A 15957-nucleotide genomic window follows, 5' to 3' on the forward strand; every position below is an offset into this window, starting at 1 on the left:
TCGATAAAACGGAATCTGTTATTTATAATTGTATGTATGTACATATATTCTGGAAGGGGGTTGCTTCGAAAACACAAACCAAATCCAAAGTTAGAACATATCAGTTTCTGTGTCATTTTACCTGTTTAATGACAAAAATGAAAAGTGCGAAACCGTCAGTGCCCTCTAGCTCCGACAACAGCGATATTCTATTTCCAAGTGGCAATAAGCTTCATTGATCCAAAAGGACTTACATTGTTACAATGCTGTTTTCTACCAAAGGATTCCACACCAGATTGTATTTAAAAGTTATTGTAGGGGGCGAGGGGGGCAACGGGGGGGGGGGGGGGGCAGATTCCATCGCGGTCAGAGAGAACATATAAAAGTGTATTTTCGAACGAGTCTGTTAAATAAATTAAGTAAGTTATTAAATAAATTGAACAGTAATGTTTAATCTATATGCGTTTTTTTTCAACAAATAAAAATCAAGTTGTTACTCAAACAAACAATGAAACTATACTGAATTAATACTTTTTCTCGAACTTCATGTATTTTTAAACCCTAAAAGAACTTTTCAAATGCACACTCAAGATATAATAGAATATAATATACATTGGGCATATTTAAAGCCATTGTGGTATGGTCTACCTAAATACAATTATTGTCATTGTGCTTGCCTCTTCACCAATCACAAACGTGACTTAAGATATAATTATATGTCGCATGTAATTAAAGAACGCAGTTTTCTATGTTACTGTCTTAGATATAAACAGCTTGCATATACACGCGCCTGTAAATGACATTGCCTTATATTTCGTTTCATTAAGCCACTGTCACGTGAAGATAGTATGGTTCACAAATGGTATTCTGTTTTTCGTTTCATTTTCTATCTCGAAATTATGCACGAATGCATTTATTGTTTGTATGTTATTTCGAACTCAATATAACATGAAATACAAGTCGATTATTTTCATTTCATTTCAACTACTTTTTATCATTTTTAATTAATAAGGTAAAATTACATTACCTTGAAAATGTTTATCGTCTGTAAATGAGGCAATAAGAAATTTTAAGTTGAGTTGCTCAATTTCACGAAGACAGATTTTGGATATTTGTTGATATTAAAGCTTTCGCCAAAATTCGTATTTTGGAGTCCTCTGCAAGTCAATGAATTTATTCCGCTGTATATAAATGAGACGTGCTCTACAAAAATGAACGGATCATCTTTTATGAACTTAATTAATATTCCTGAGCCTGTATTGATTTGAATAAAAACGAGTGTTTATACTTTAAGGGCAAACCACAGTGCAAAAGTGGGTGGAGAAGGTAAAAAAAACTTAAACGTTTAAAAGGTTTGATTTATTTAATTTTGAAGAACGATCTTTTTGGGCAGTGAATCCTATATTCTTGGTTACATGTTTCGGTGTATTAAGGAGTTGAACAAACTTTACAAAAGAAAATTTTATCATATTTTGGATCGAAAAGCATTCACATTATTTCGGAAAAGTCTGTCGATATAATCACTTTGTTTGTATGTCAAAATGCCCAAGACTTCCTATTCGACAATGTCCTGAGAGTTATTGATGATATTTTGTCAAATAAGAAAGTTATTCAGAAAAATAATGAAAAATAGTGGATGAAATTTATTTCCGGGTTACAAAAATGCATATATCTTTTTTTTTAAATAGCTGCAACCAACATGAAGCCCCAAGACATTGTTGATTGGGCAGTTCCGATAAATTTGATTCATAAACGTATTATTTTTGTATATAAACATTCCGGGAAAACGTAACTGCTTTTTAATGAAAATATTTAACGGGAAAACTAGATAGAAATTTATTTTGTAAACATTTTAATTTTTTGTCCTTCAACCTACTTTTGCATCACTGCCGGCCCTTGAATAACCGTTATCGATGCTGAGCGTTTTATGTCATGTCTTTAAATAACCTTTTGCGCCGGTTCAATAAGAATCATCACTTTTCCACAGTCATTAAGTTCCACAAACATTTATTTAATATAAGTTTTAGCATTTACTTTGTTTTAAACACAATTGTTTAACTTGGCTAAACATTCAGAACTATTTATGTATTTAAAAACAATAATACCATTTCAGAGATAAAACACTAAGAATAAACAGTTGAAAACAGTTTGCATGTATTATATAGCTAAGTTGTTTTAAAATATATTCGATTATAACATTTACTTTTATAATATAAGTTTGTTCACACTCATTTAAATATTCGTAAATCATATATAGCCTGATAACAAATCATTTGGCATTTATGAAGCAAAAGTATAGACTAATTAACGTTCATCAATAAATATGTTATCACCATCAAAAACCAACAGTCGGCAGCCGGTCATGAACGATTGGAATTTACTTGCTGACGGGGTATTCTTAATCGAGCTTATTAATAAATGAAATGCCTGGAGGCGATATAACACCCATTTTCCAACACAGTTTTACCTTTCAGAAGCACCATTTTTCACATTAATTTCAAAAAAGAACAAAATATATTTTAACAAGAGCCCCGCGAGGGATTATGCTTAACTTGCATGTATTGTTTGGCCATTTTCTATCGTGAGCATGTACATATGGGTCATAAACAACATACTGATAGTTCACTTGGAAAATTTCACGTAAGTCTTGTAATACACAAGCATGCAATGTAAATATAGTGGCTCTATTGATTTCATAAAGGGTGCCATTCTTAAGGGCTATAGTACGTCATACATGGGCAGATCTTGGTGTTTCCCTATGCCTCATGGATACCTAATTACTGTCCAGTTTTATGAAGACCAAATAAATACTGGAGGTTCTATTCTGTTCAGTAGCTCAGTTTTGACAAAAAAATAATCAATTTCAACGAGCCATAACCGAGTCATGCATAGGCGGCTCTGGTTGGTTGTTAAAAGGAACCGTGATTAAGTCAAAATTAAACTACTGTATAAGTTTAGTAAACATCTGATACTAAACGGAGGCTCTATTGTGTTCAAAATATAAATTATGGCAATTTTGACAATTTCAAGGGCATTCATGAACATTTATGCTTGTTTTCGAAACGTCTTGTCAGTATCTAATTACTGTCTAAGTCTGTTGAAGATCGGTTAATGAAGGTTAATTCTGTCCAATTTAAGGGTCATAATCCAGTCATGGAGTGTGCAGATACGGCTGTTTTTCGAAAGGAATCGTGATAGAAAATATCTAACTTCTGATGCATGGGTTGATCTGGCTAAATAAAAAGAAGTCTCATCAATATTTAACCACTTTCTAAGTTTGGTGAAGATCAGATAAGAAATTGAGGCTTAAGTAAGGGAAGTTATATTGAATATCAATCTTTATTATGAACGTGATGATTTTAATTTAATTAAAATAAATAATAACCCTTCTTCCTAGTTCACCATCAAATGCTGTTTAATTGCACAGTTGATAAGATTCGCTAGAATATGTACAGATGCAAATAATCTCAGCTCTCGCAGTAAACTTATGACGGAAAAACTTCTAAAGGAGGGTTTCAGATATCATGAATTAAGGAAAACTTTCTCAAAATTTGTAAATAGTCATTATGATATTATATCATAGTACAGTAGTAATCTTAAATCGCTGATTGCGGAAAGTATCGCTCATCCCGACTTTTATGGTGATATTTTAAAGACAATTCGTAAAATTAAAATGTTTCCAGCAGGTTATTGGGCAGATAGACTCAATGAGTTGCTTGGATTATATTTAAACCGTGGATACAACGGCAACGCTTTTAAGAATACTTGCCTTCTAGTTTTAAAGTATGAATTCCTCAAACAAAATCTCAGGTTGAATATAGCGTCCTTACATAACTAAACTTTCAATCCTTTGATTTTATGAAAATTTTGCAAAATCCAGTTATCTTTAAAACCGTCTTTGGCTGGCTAGCAATGCTCCGGCATGTGATGTTTTTTCTTCAAAAAGTTTATATCTAGGTTATCATTTGGAAGAAAAGTTTAGCGAATACATATCGTTTTTATTTTTGATATTTTTTTTTCTTTTTTTTGTTCCCAGTCTTTGTACAATAATGCTTTTTATATGTTTTTTTTTAAACCATATGAGCACATAATCTTAAACCTTTTAATTTCCAAGGCAGACTGCGTTTGATGCTCATAGTTTTAAATAATAACTGCATCGTTTCTTTGGAAAGTTTTTGCATTAGGTACTCTGAATTGTATTCCTCCGTCTGCAGATAGGGTTGGGATCCCTAATCATGGAAGTACTTCGGGTTAATTATTAGTTTATTATCATTTGTTTTATTATTAAGTTTCCTCAGGTTTATGCATACTTTGATAAGATATACCTTTCAAGTTTTAAAGTTTTTCAGGTCTGTTGGGAAAAGAGTGAGGTTTTTGAACGTTAACTTGTTTAAACCCCCAGTAAATTTACATTTTACTGACCGTTCCAAGTCGGTGCCAAATAATCCTTGATAAACATACATCGTTGTTTATATAGTATATATGCACTGTGTTGTTTGTTGAGTTTTGTGCTGCTGTTCAATGTTTCTTGTGTGTGATTTTTTGTTTTTGTGTTCTATTTTTGTGGTGTTTACCCTGTGCCATTAAACGGGGTTTATGTTAAATCTTTCGGCTACTGAGCTTGTTTCCGTAGTTTTTCATATAAATATGTATTGTGTTCACAAGCTGTATTATAGTAATTTTGTCAATTTCATGAGCCATAATTCAGTCATGCATTGGCGGATCTGGCTGGTTAACGAAATGAACCGAGTTCTTGTGGATTTTTAACTCCTGTAGAAATTTGATTAAAATTGATGTCTTTATCACGTTCGTAAGAAATTGTTAACGGGTGCACGGACACACGGGTGACTGACCAGGTGCCATCGCATAAGGGTTTCTGGCTCTTGGCCAGTAGAGCTTAAAATCATGATTTAATGAGTTCAAATGAAAGAAAAATAAATTCTGCATCATGAATCTAAGCGATCGAATGTTTCAAAATAATAATTTTTTTAAATGGATAAATTTTAGATATGTAACCAAGAAAAAAATAGCTGTCACAGAGAGTATTTCGCCGCTTTTTAGTTTACTGACTGCAAAATTTCGATGAATCATGCATTAATCACTGTTAACTTAGATCAAATTCAAATCCTTAACCAGAATTTCAAAATAAGTTAAATAATAAAGGGGAAAATGTAATATGCAATAGATATAGTTATCATACATAAGTGTATAAAGTTTCAATGCAGTACATAATTTATTTGCTGAGCTATTGGCTAAAATGTGGTTTCTAAGTCAAATAAATAAAGGGACTGTACTCCGTATGATGAAATAGCGAGAAAAAAAAAGAAAATTGTCAAAATCTGACATAATCTTGGTATCGATGTGTACAATGCATTGAAACTTACTAACTGAACTACCGCATAGTTTACAATTAATTTATTTTTCGCAGTGTTTTCATATTTTTCCATTAAAAAAGATTACTGGGTATGTCTACCTAGTAGAATTCATTCATTATGCGTGATTGGCTAGTCGATGTTATCGCGTCATATAACCGAGTTAGGTGTATAGCTTAATTATATCACCAGTTGACAGTAAGCCTTCGTAGCTCAGTGGATACAACGATGGACTGCAATTTTGGCGACACCGGTTCGAACCCAGTCTTCGACACATTTTTTTTTATATTTTGGTATTCTTTTTTACAATTATGATATCAACGAGTAAAACATTTTATCAAATAGTTGTCCTGAGATTCGTTACAGAATTTTTTAATTTTTTTTGCTGCCAATCTGGTGTACAGTCCCTTTAAGGGCCATAATTAGCATTAAATGCAAAAATGATTATCTAACGTAGATATCAAGTGGGTTTGGTGGTTGAGTACACCAAATTCAATGTAATACATCTAGTATTTCCTGAGATAGTGGCCTATGTGTGCTTACATGCAAAACCCTAACCAGAATTTCTATGTCGAATGATAAAGGAAAATCATTTGCATTATATGCAAGATAGAGTTACCTTACTTAATTAATTAAGTAGTTCGTTTGAGTAGTTAAGAACACGTGTTAAAGTTTCAATGCAATGCATGATGTATATGTATATTTATAGCCTATTATAACCTACAAAACCGTAAACATCTTTAAGTCGAGTAATAAAGGGCATTTATCTGCATTTTGTGAAAAAAGAGTTATCTAACTTGTGTTTTTTTCAAGTAGGTTTATTGATTGAGAACCACTGTTTAAAGTCTCAATCAAATTCATCAAGTACCTGCTGATATTTAACCTATGTGTGCGTATATGCAAAACCTTTACCTGAACATATTCCATTATATTCAAAATAGCGCTATCTAACTTCTGATCATGAATTATGTAGGTTATATAGTTGGGAACACATATCTTAAGTTTCAATGCAATACATATGGTAATTGCTGAGACAATGACTTAAAGATGCTAACATGCAGAACATTAACACAACAAAGGGGTGACGCCGGCGCTAGGGTGACCAGTCGAGCTAAATTGACTTAAATGTAGTAATAACAAAAATGTCTCTTAAAGAGACAAAGTTTTCTAACAGAGACAGTTTTCTGACGATTTATTTAAGAAATAAAAATATCCTACGATTAACTTGTTTATTGGTTTAATCGACTACACATTTTATACGTTCGATAAAAGAGGAATGACATAATACAATTTTTTTACAAAAGCTCACCTTAAGCTTAATAAATGAATAACCAGTGTGAGCATAGAACACCGTAAATTGATAAAACAACGGTAGTGAACTGAGAAAATCTTCGATCAATAACATAAACACGTGTACCTTCAAAATGTTCATCACAAAACCCCTTTTCAATCAACCGTAAAGAAATATTCTCTTTTCAACTTCATCCTTTCTTCAAAAAAGACGTTTAGAACGCACACCGCAAACGTTGTCGAAACCTTAACATTCTTAACAATCTTAAGTTAAAAACTTCCTTATTGATAAGCGCCTAAGAGCAATGTTTTGAAAGCAGTTTTATGGCTAAATATGCTCATTATATTTAAGTAGTCTTATATTTAAGTAGTGTTCGGAGATGCTATAAGTTTACCACGCTACATTAAAAGTGAGTACGAATTCATGAAGATCCCTTTTTTATATGCGTGTCAGGATTTATGAAAATACAAGTACTTGCATAAATGTAATCATTGTTATCAATTTAACTCTGGTCAATAATAGAGCAATCGCTAATATATTACAGACTTGGGTTAAGATTCGGCTTAAAAGGCTAAATTTCATGATTTTCTCTTTACAAATGCATAGAAAATATGAACGCTTGTAACTAACGTGAAATAACAATAGAATGGGTTCATACTGTAAAGAGTTTAATGCATGAACCGATTGCTGTGTTCCAATCTTGACAACTGACATATTCAAGCGGTAGGTGGCGTTGTCAATAGTGTACCTGCTATTAGTGCCAATGTACAGTCCAGCGATATGCAGGGGACGTTGACTGTGTTGCACCTATTTTTACTGCCAACTCACAGTCCATCAATAGGGGTCGTTGACAATGTTGTTCATACTATCGTTGCCAATGAATAATCCAGCGATAGGGGGCGCTGACAATGTTGGACCTACTTTTGCTGACAATGTACAGTCCAGCAATAGGGGGCGTTGGCAGTGTTGCATCTACTATTGCTGCACATATACTGTCCAGCAATATATGCCATTGACACTGTAAGCGATTAGGAAATTTGACAATGCTGCTCCTATTATTGTTGCCTTTGTACAGTCAAGCTATGTTGGGCGTCGACAATGTTGTCTTTTATTGCTCCAAATGAGCAGTCTAGCGATAGGGGTCGTTGACAGTGATGCACCTACCATTGCTGCCAATGTACAGTCCAGCGATAGGGGGCGTTGACAGTGTTGCACCTACCATTGATGCCAATGTACAGTCCAACGATATGAGGCGTTGACAGTGTTGCACCTACTATTGCTGCAAATGTACAGTCCAGCGATAGGGGACGTTGCCAGCGAGTGTTATTAATAATGGATCATAATGGAATACGTATATACATGTTGATGTGTAGAGAAGACCTTTTCTTCTCTAAAATTGCATAAGGAATACGAAAAATGTATGAACACAAATAAATATGTGGCATTGTTAATTGAAATGTCATTGCAGTGGTTTAATATATAGAGGATAAGTTTATTCTGCAGAAATTAACAAAGGTCCTACCATTGTTTCTTTCATTATTTCATGTCAAAGTTAGCTGTTTATAAATCCGCTTCCCATTAAATCGTTTTTGCATACTATATCGGCTTTAAGATATCCTATGTGAAGTCATTTGAATGTAAATAATGGAATAAGGTGCAAAGCCCATATAATAGTATAACATTCTTCCATATATTAAACATAATTTTTGAGTGATAAATCTACTTACTAAATAATGCATTTATGTAAAATATAAATCACTGATAACAAGATAGTAACCTTGTATTTAATGGCTGAAAACGCACAAATATTAAATGATTGGTGAGTCCTAAAATATTTAGAGTTATCAACTATTGTCTCATCAGATAGAAAAAAATTAGAGGTATTTTCTGCACTATTCTTTGAAATTAATCACGGTATCCTTCATAAGAATCATTGTTTTCGAAATATATTCATTCTTTTCGGTAAATCAAAATAATTGTATTAATTGTGGTAAATCTTATTTGGGAGAATGTGTGCATTTTTGAGATAATAGATCTCCATGCCAGTGCACATTCCAAAGACAGTGACATATATAAACCACAGAATCCCTGGTAGATGGATGTATTATTGACTTTTCAGTGAAATCTACAAGGGTTTTTGCTTTATACATCATTTTCAATCTTCCAATCTACTGGGAATTCTGCAGCCTTGGGTTTGTTTCAAAACCCTTCCTTTTCTATGATTTTTATATGTTTGTAGTACATTTCGACATTTTGCAAACTCTTGTGTCGTTTACGATGCGTACTTTGGATTCTGATACCTTTAAGTGTATGTCATTTGAACTGACAAATACTCTTCCCCATTTTCTTCTGGTTACAGATTGCAAAACAATACAGATCAAGTCATTCAGTTGATCATGCGGAATGAATTGTTTTCCCCGTGTTCTCCTTTGTGATATTTAAATTGGCGGAAAGCTTTCTCTCTCCGTTTTATTTACAGAATTAATGTTCTACAAGACACTGATCAACAGTCACATTTCTAAATTCTGTTTTACTTACATTTCCTGAAAACTGTGATGGTTCTCTTGTCTTGTTTTTATCAGCATTGGGTAAAAATATCTTGTTCTGTTAATCCTCTTGCTTCATCAACTTGTTTAATTTCAAATGCTCAAATACATATGTAGAAAAGCATCTGCATCAAAAATGTTACCAAACATGAGATCAAAGTCATTTTCGTGAATTTCATCCATTTTTACCTTTTTTCGGTGTTAGTTATACTGGAAATCATCAATTATTTTTTGGATATATCTTTCTGTTGCCACACTGTTGCAGACGCACCTAAGTGTATATGTAAACTTACAAGGGAGGTAATTCCAATTTTAATATCCAAGGGATGTAACTACAATTTATTAAAAAGTAGTCCCAACATTGGTATTTTCACTCCAAGCAATGCAATGAACATATCAAAATTTAATTGTTGTTATTTCAGTGATAAAACTCCATCAAAAAGCATGAAATAAAAATTCTTAACCATTGAATTAGTTACACATCACAATGATGTGTAACTTAGAATAATGCTCTATTGAGTCCCAGAAACAAAGAAAGGAAAAGGTGGATAATAGAATCCTAGAATAGTATTGTTTAATCGTGACATCATGAGCTTCACATGTATAAAAACTATTTTCAATTATTGTAATAAGAGTAGAGCTGCAAACGACACATTTGTGTATTTACAAGCATTTTGGGGAGTGCCTACAAAACACAGCATTCAATTTTACGCTCTTTACACATATTATGCCCTGATGGATACTTATGCGCTTATTTTGAGATATATTTTTCTTAAACATTACACATACCAACGATGTAAATAGGGAAAATATGTATTCATGAAAGTTAAGATGAGATATAAATCTTTGAACAATAACTTTGCTATCTTTTTGGCTGATCTGGTATTCATGATCTCTATCTTATAATGGCTTCCGTGCAGTACTGGCGTAAAAATTATAATTATCTTCCATTGTATGCGTGGCAAGATCGAGCCGATAAAGGCAAAGGAAATTATAAGGGTCATTTGTTCTTTGAGCTTGTTTAATTTCAAAAAGATTGATCATTTTGATACGCTTTATGTTAACTCTTTCGAAGAAATTAGTATTTGTAAGTACTTTTAGAAGTTAGTTTATTTCGTTGTAAAGGAAACCTTGCGAAGGAAGAATTATGATTATGATTGCATCTTTTAATTAAACGAACGTGTACCATATTCTTGAGCTAGCTTTAGTTTGAATAAACACGCCTGTTTGTGGTTTACGTAAATGCTTACTAAATAATGTCAATCAATGCCAGATTCAAACAAAAGAACTTCAGTTTCACGCAATAATTCTTTTTCAAATATGTTAGTTTTTTTACGAATGAGACGTAACGCCACAGACTCTCAACACTTCAACTCAACTTTGAACACAAAGACACTGTTTTTCAAGTTTTTCGTTACGTTACACAATAGGTTTAATTTCTTTAATGTTTTAGCATAGACTTTGTTTAAATTACAATTGTTTAATTCGCTCATTATTTATACATATTGGTGTATTTACGAAATTTCATAGCACTCAAGAGATAAATTACTAAGAACAAACAAAGGAATTTAGTGTGCACGTATTGATGTAGTTGGTTTAAGCGACTACATATTTTATGCTTCAATATACGCAGACTGACATCATACATTTACCTTGATTACAAGAGTTCACGTTAAAGGGACTGTGTCATAGATTGGCACCAAAAAAGTTTTTTTCTGTAACGAATCTCAGTCAAAATTGCAGTCCGGAGTCTAACTCACTGAGCTACAAAGGCTTGTTCTAAACGGGTAACATAAGTAAGCTATACACCTACCTCGGTAATATCACGTGGTAACACCGACTAGCCAATCACGCATAAGAAATGAATTCTACCTGGTAGACATACCCAGTAATCTTTTTTAATGGAAAAATACGAAATAACTGCTAAACTTAAATAAATTGTAAACTATGTGGTACTTCATTTAGTAAGTTTCAATGCAATGTACACATCGACGCCAAGTTTATGTCAGTTTTCGACAATTTTCGTGTTTTTTTTTTGTTTTTTTTTCGCTATTTTATCATACGTGAGACAGCCCCTTTAAGCTAAGCTTAATAAATAAATTACTAGTTTGATCATAAAACATTGTTAACAACGGTACTGAACTGAACATAACATTGAAAAATAACGTAAACGTGTGTACCTTCAAAATTCCCGTCACATAAACCTTTTCCAAACAAAAATATGAACGAGAACACAAATTCCCTTCTCATCTTCATCTTCTCTGAACAAGAGTCGTTTTGAACGCGCCCCGAAATCGTGGGCTACATATAAACACTCAAACAATCTCAAGTTAAAAACTTCCTTATTGATAATCCCCTATCAGTACTGTTTTCAAGTACGAGGATAGTTAACCAGATGTCCTTCCGAATGATAAATAAAATATTTACAAGGGGGTTCTACTATTGATTTTTATTATGAATATGCTGATTGTATTTCAATAGTGATAAGTTCAAATCTTTGAAGGTGCAACACAAAGTAACTAGATCATTCGTTTATTTAATTTTAAATTCTGAATATTGTTAAGACTGCCATATCGTACACATCTTAATAGATTTCTATATTCAAACAAAATTTACTGATATTAGGACAGATCGTAAAATGTATACTCTATATCAACTTGTATAGGATCTTTAGTTAGCTTAATAATGTACCATCAAATTATTTTACCGTGAAATAATAAATATCAATACTTATTTAAAACACCATAGTAACGTAAACTTATATTGGTTTTTCTTGCCTGGCATAATTATTAATATTAAAAATAAAATATACAGATATAGATAGTTATAAATTCTACTCCGCTTAAGAACACTGATACAAATGTAAAGTCAAGCGATAGGGGGCGTTGACAGTGTTGTACTTACTATTGCTGCCAATGTACAGTCAAGCGATAGGGGGCGTTGACAGTGTTGTTCCTACTATAGCTGCCAATGTTCACTCAAGCGATATGGGGCGTCGACAGTGTTGCACCTACCATTGCTACCAATGTACAGTCAAGCTATATGGGGCGTCGACAGTGTTGCACCTACCATTGCTGCCAATATACAGTCAAGCGATAAGGGGCGTCGACAGAGTTGCAACTATCATTGCTGCCAATGTACAGTCAAGCGATAGGGGGCGTTGACAGTGTTGTACCTACCATTGTTGCCAATGTACAGTCAACCGATAGGGGGCGTTGACAGTGTTGCACCTGTCATTGCTGCCAATGTACAGTCAAGCGAAAGGGGGCGTTGCCAGTGTTGTACCTACCATTGCTGTCAATGTACAGTCAACCGATAGGGGGCGTTGATAGTGTTGCACCTGTCATTGCCGCCAATGTACAGTCAAGCCTTAGTGATAGAAGCTGTTGACAGTGTTGCGTCTGCTATTGCTGCCAATGAATAGTCTGTTGCTTTTATTTAATTTAGCTGCTGTTTAGTAGTTATACAATATTTTTTTTATCATTTCGAACTGGCTAGATTTTTACTACAAATATGAAATTAAGAGAGTACGATAGAAGTAGATAAAGAACGTCATTTCCCGTCAGCAGCCGAACCTTTAAGATTGAATCGCGTTATAAAACGAACCCCATTTCAGATCTGATTTTGTCATCATGGATGCGACCGTTGTCGATGTCAAATGTTTACGTAGTAAGCTGTTACCATATTTCAAATCAAAGCTGTCATTTTTGTTTACACATTTTGAACTCAGGAAGGATAAGATTTAATTTATTACGAAACTTGAAAGGGGCATTATTTAACAGAAATACAAAATAAGGAAAATAATAAGCATTCCTTTAAAACTAGCATATATGGTTCAAGGATGCATTGACAATAGATATCCATTAAACCGGTGTCAGGGAGGCTGGACACTGTTGCCCCTACTATTACTGTTAATGAACTTGCGCAGTCATTTTTCTCGGCCCTTAAACACTTTGTGAAAGTTGGGACAAGTGTGATGTTGTGTACGTTTACACTGGTTTAAAGCCCCTGTAACATCGTGTTCCAATAAACGCATGTTTCTCTGACCGTTCCAAGGCGGTAATTCCATCATTTAAATGCAATTCTGAGTGTAGCGTCTGTGCGTTATGCATTTCTTGTTCAGGGCCTCGGGCCCTTGCCCTGTGCTTCTACACTGGGCTCTACTTAAATGTTTGACTTCAGTCTTATGGGCTTATCCCTGTAGTTTGAATAGAAATACCGCTTTCTTTTCAAGAATATACTTGTTATTAGCATAATGGAATGTGTGCATACATGTGCATGTATATGTGTTAAGAACATATGCAAGAAAGGCACTCGTTTTTACAACCAATAATATGTGTGACCTATATTTTTCTTCTAAAGATACAAAAGTAATACCATTTATAAATTAATGAAAACAGATAAAGATATGGCTTTTTAAAATGTAGTGTCAAGTCGATATATCAACACCCGAAATACCTTATTTATTCTAAAACTTTTCTTCAAATGAAATGACATAGACAAGCCCAAACCAAATTACCTACGTCACATGAATATTTATAGGCAGTGGTTTAAGATCTTGTTCTTGATGTTTAAACTTTAGAAAGAAAAAATTATACGTTGTTTCATCCATTCTTATCATTTTATGTCGCAGTTCGCTGTCTTTTAACCCGTTGGCTATTAAATCGCTTTGCATACTTTATCGGCCTAACTATATCCTAGGCAATGTCATTTGTATGGAAATAATGGTATAAGGTGCATACCCCATCTAACAGTATTACATTCTTCCGTGGTAGAAAATACCCTTTAAGTGAAAACTGATATCAAAGTTCGAGAGAGTTGTTTTTACATTTCTTCATTCTAACATTCCTACATATTTGATTTGACGAATTCGAAATTTCAGATACGAAGAACATTAATATTATTAATAAAGGTAAATAAGCCTAACTAAACAGTCAGAAATGATGGACAGAGTTAAGATGAGACTGGGGATGAAAGAAATGAGACAAATATAGCAACACTCAGGTGCCGACTTTTGTTGTGCATTGAAAATAAGTTTTAAAGATTTCAAAAAAATATCATGACTATTCGTCAATTGTTGTTCATCGTATTCTTTCGCACTTACTATGAAACGTTATGTTCCGAAATTCTTCAGACGTCAGGTATGCCTTTGTGAATTTTATGATATAGTTAATTGTAAATATTCTTTTACTTGCATTTTGTAAAATATCTTTTTGTTCTATTTGTTTTCAGATAATGCTTACTTTGATTCACTGTTTCATTTATTTGTGAAAAGAACTGCACATATCCCAACGGGACTTATATCTACCCGGATGAGGACTTATTAATTCCACACAAGGATATACGTTCCTTCCTTGTGGAACCCAAATTGTAACGATGGCTTCACTCTGAAAACGCCATGGATGAACATTACCTGCCTCTCAAACGGAAGCTTGGACCACGCAGAAACTCCTTTGTGCGAAAGTGTCTCACCTGCCAACATCCAGAGAACGTTTCTTATGGTTACTACATCTTACTACAGCAAGGGTACGAGATTGCGATGATGGACAACGAATACACCTACGGATCTAAAGTAACCCCGCAGTGCGTCCCTGGCTATGAGATAAAATCTGGACCAACAATAAGAACTTGCCAAGAAGATGGACAATGGAGCGGAGATGAGCCAGTCTGTAGCAAACTGAAATGTCCGTTCCCATTTAACGTCGTCGGTGTAAACCCCGTTGGTGTAACGGCCATCAAGTTTAACGAAACGGCTAAAGTGACGTGCACGGAGAGGTATAAATATATCAAGGGGTCTACAAAATGCATGTGCACACAATGTGGTTCACTCTTTTGGGGTTGCTTGCCCCCTGTATGCGGTACGTGTTTTATAATGTGTGATAAGAAGGTTTTACTCTATAAGGATCATTAGACTAGCTGTAGCAGATTTCTAGTTTGACAATATCCAGCTATACTTTCTCCTGGACGATCCTTATTTATATTTTGTTTTCACTAAAGTTGTTTTCACTCACGGCAACATTAAATTACCAAAGGCATTGTATTTAGTTCGTGTGTAACCAATAGACCATCACATATAGAATATAATTTTATACAAGTCTTTGATTCTTTGATTTTCCACAGAAAAGGAAGTTTACTGGGTTTGGATCATTGGTGCGTGCGTAGCTTTTGGTTTTGCGTTGATAATCGTCTGCTGTGCGTGTGTGCTATGCAGAAAAGGGAGGTAAATATTCGACCAATGCCTACCGTCTGTTTTCTTGAATGAATGTGGAAGTATTATCTACTATCAATTCTTACTTGTTGATAAAAGCTCTCCGAGTGTATTTTTAACCTGTCAAGAGTTTTAAAATAAATAAAGCCAGACAAATCGCTTATTAAAAGTTTGCATACAATAATATGTATAGCTATTATATATAAATACATATGCAGCCAGCCATTGTATAAAACTTCGTTATGTTGCCCACAGGTTGTCGTTGGGCAAGTATTTATATTTAAATGATTGCATAAGTTAATGCACATTCTTGGGAAATTATCGACCAATCAATACAAAAATCAGATAACCTTGAACAAAACATAAAAGTTTTCTTTTTGGTTAATACAAGCAATTTGATTGGTCAATATCAAGTCATTATAGGATAAATATTGAACAAGCAATGCAACTTTTCGACAAACCAAACAATTAAACTAGATTTATACTATTGTCTGATGTTATCCAAAAAAGCACAGCTTAAAGATCGTGAAGAGTGCTGACGCTTGTATTGGTGTATGCATC

At 33.8% G+C, this 15957-nt stretch overlaps 1 protein-coding gene across 1 annotated transcript in view; it reads right to left on the bottom strand.

Annotated features, from left to right (window-relative positions):
• The window catches only part of LOC128215480 (receptor-type tyrosine-protein phosphatase alpha-like), a 33071-nt gene extending 23700 nt beyond the window's left edge, over positions 1–9371 (bottom strand). Inside the window, exon 1 of the mRNA XM_052922162.1 lies at positions 9332–9371. Within this exon, the coding sequence (XP_052778122.1) occupies positions 9332–9371 (40 nt within the window). The remainder of the gene's footprint in view (positions 1–9331) is intronic.
• Positions 9372–15957: the final 6586 nt, after the last annotated feature.

The sequence above is a fragment of the Mya arenaria genome, chromosome 13 (assembly GCF_026914265.1).
Source record: "Mya arenaria isolate MELC-2E11 chromosome 13, ASM2691426v1".
Classification (NCBI taxonomy): domain Eukaryota; kingdom Metazoa; phylum Mollusca; class Bivalvia; order Myida; family Myidae; genus Mya; species Mya arenaria.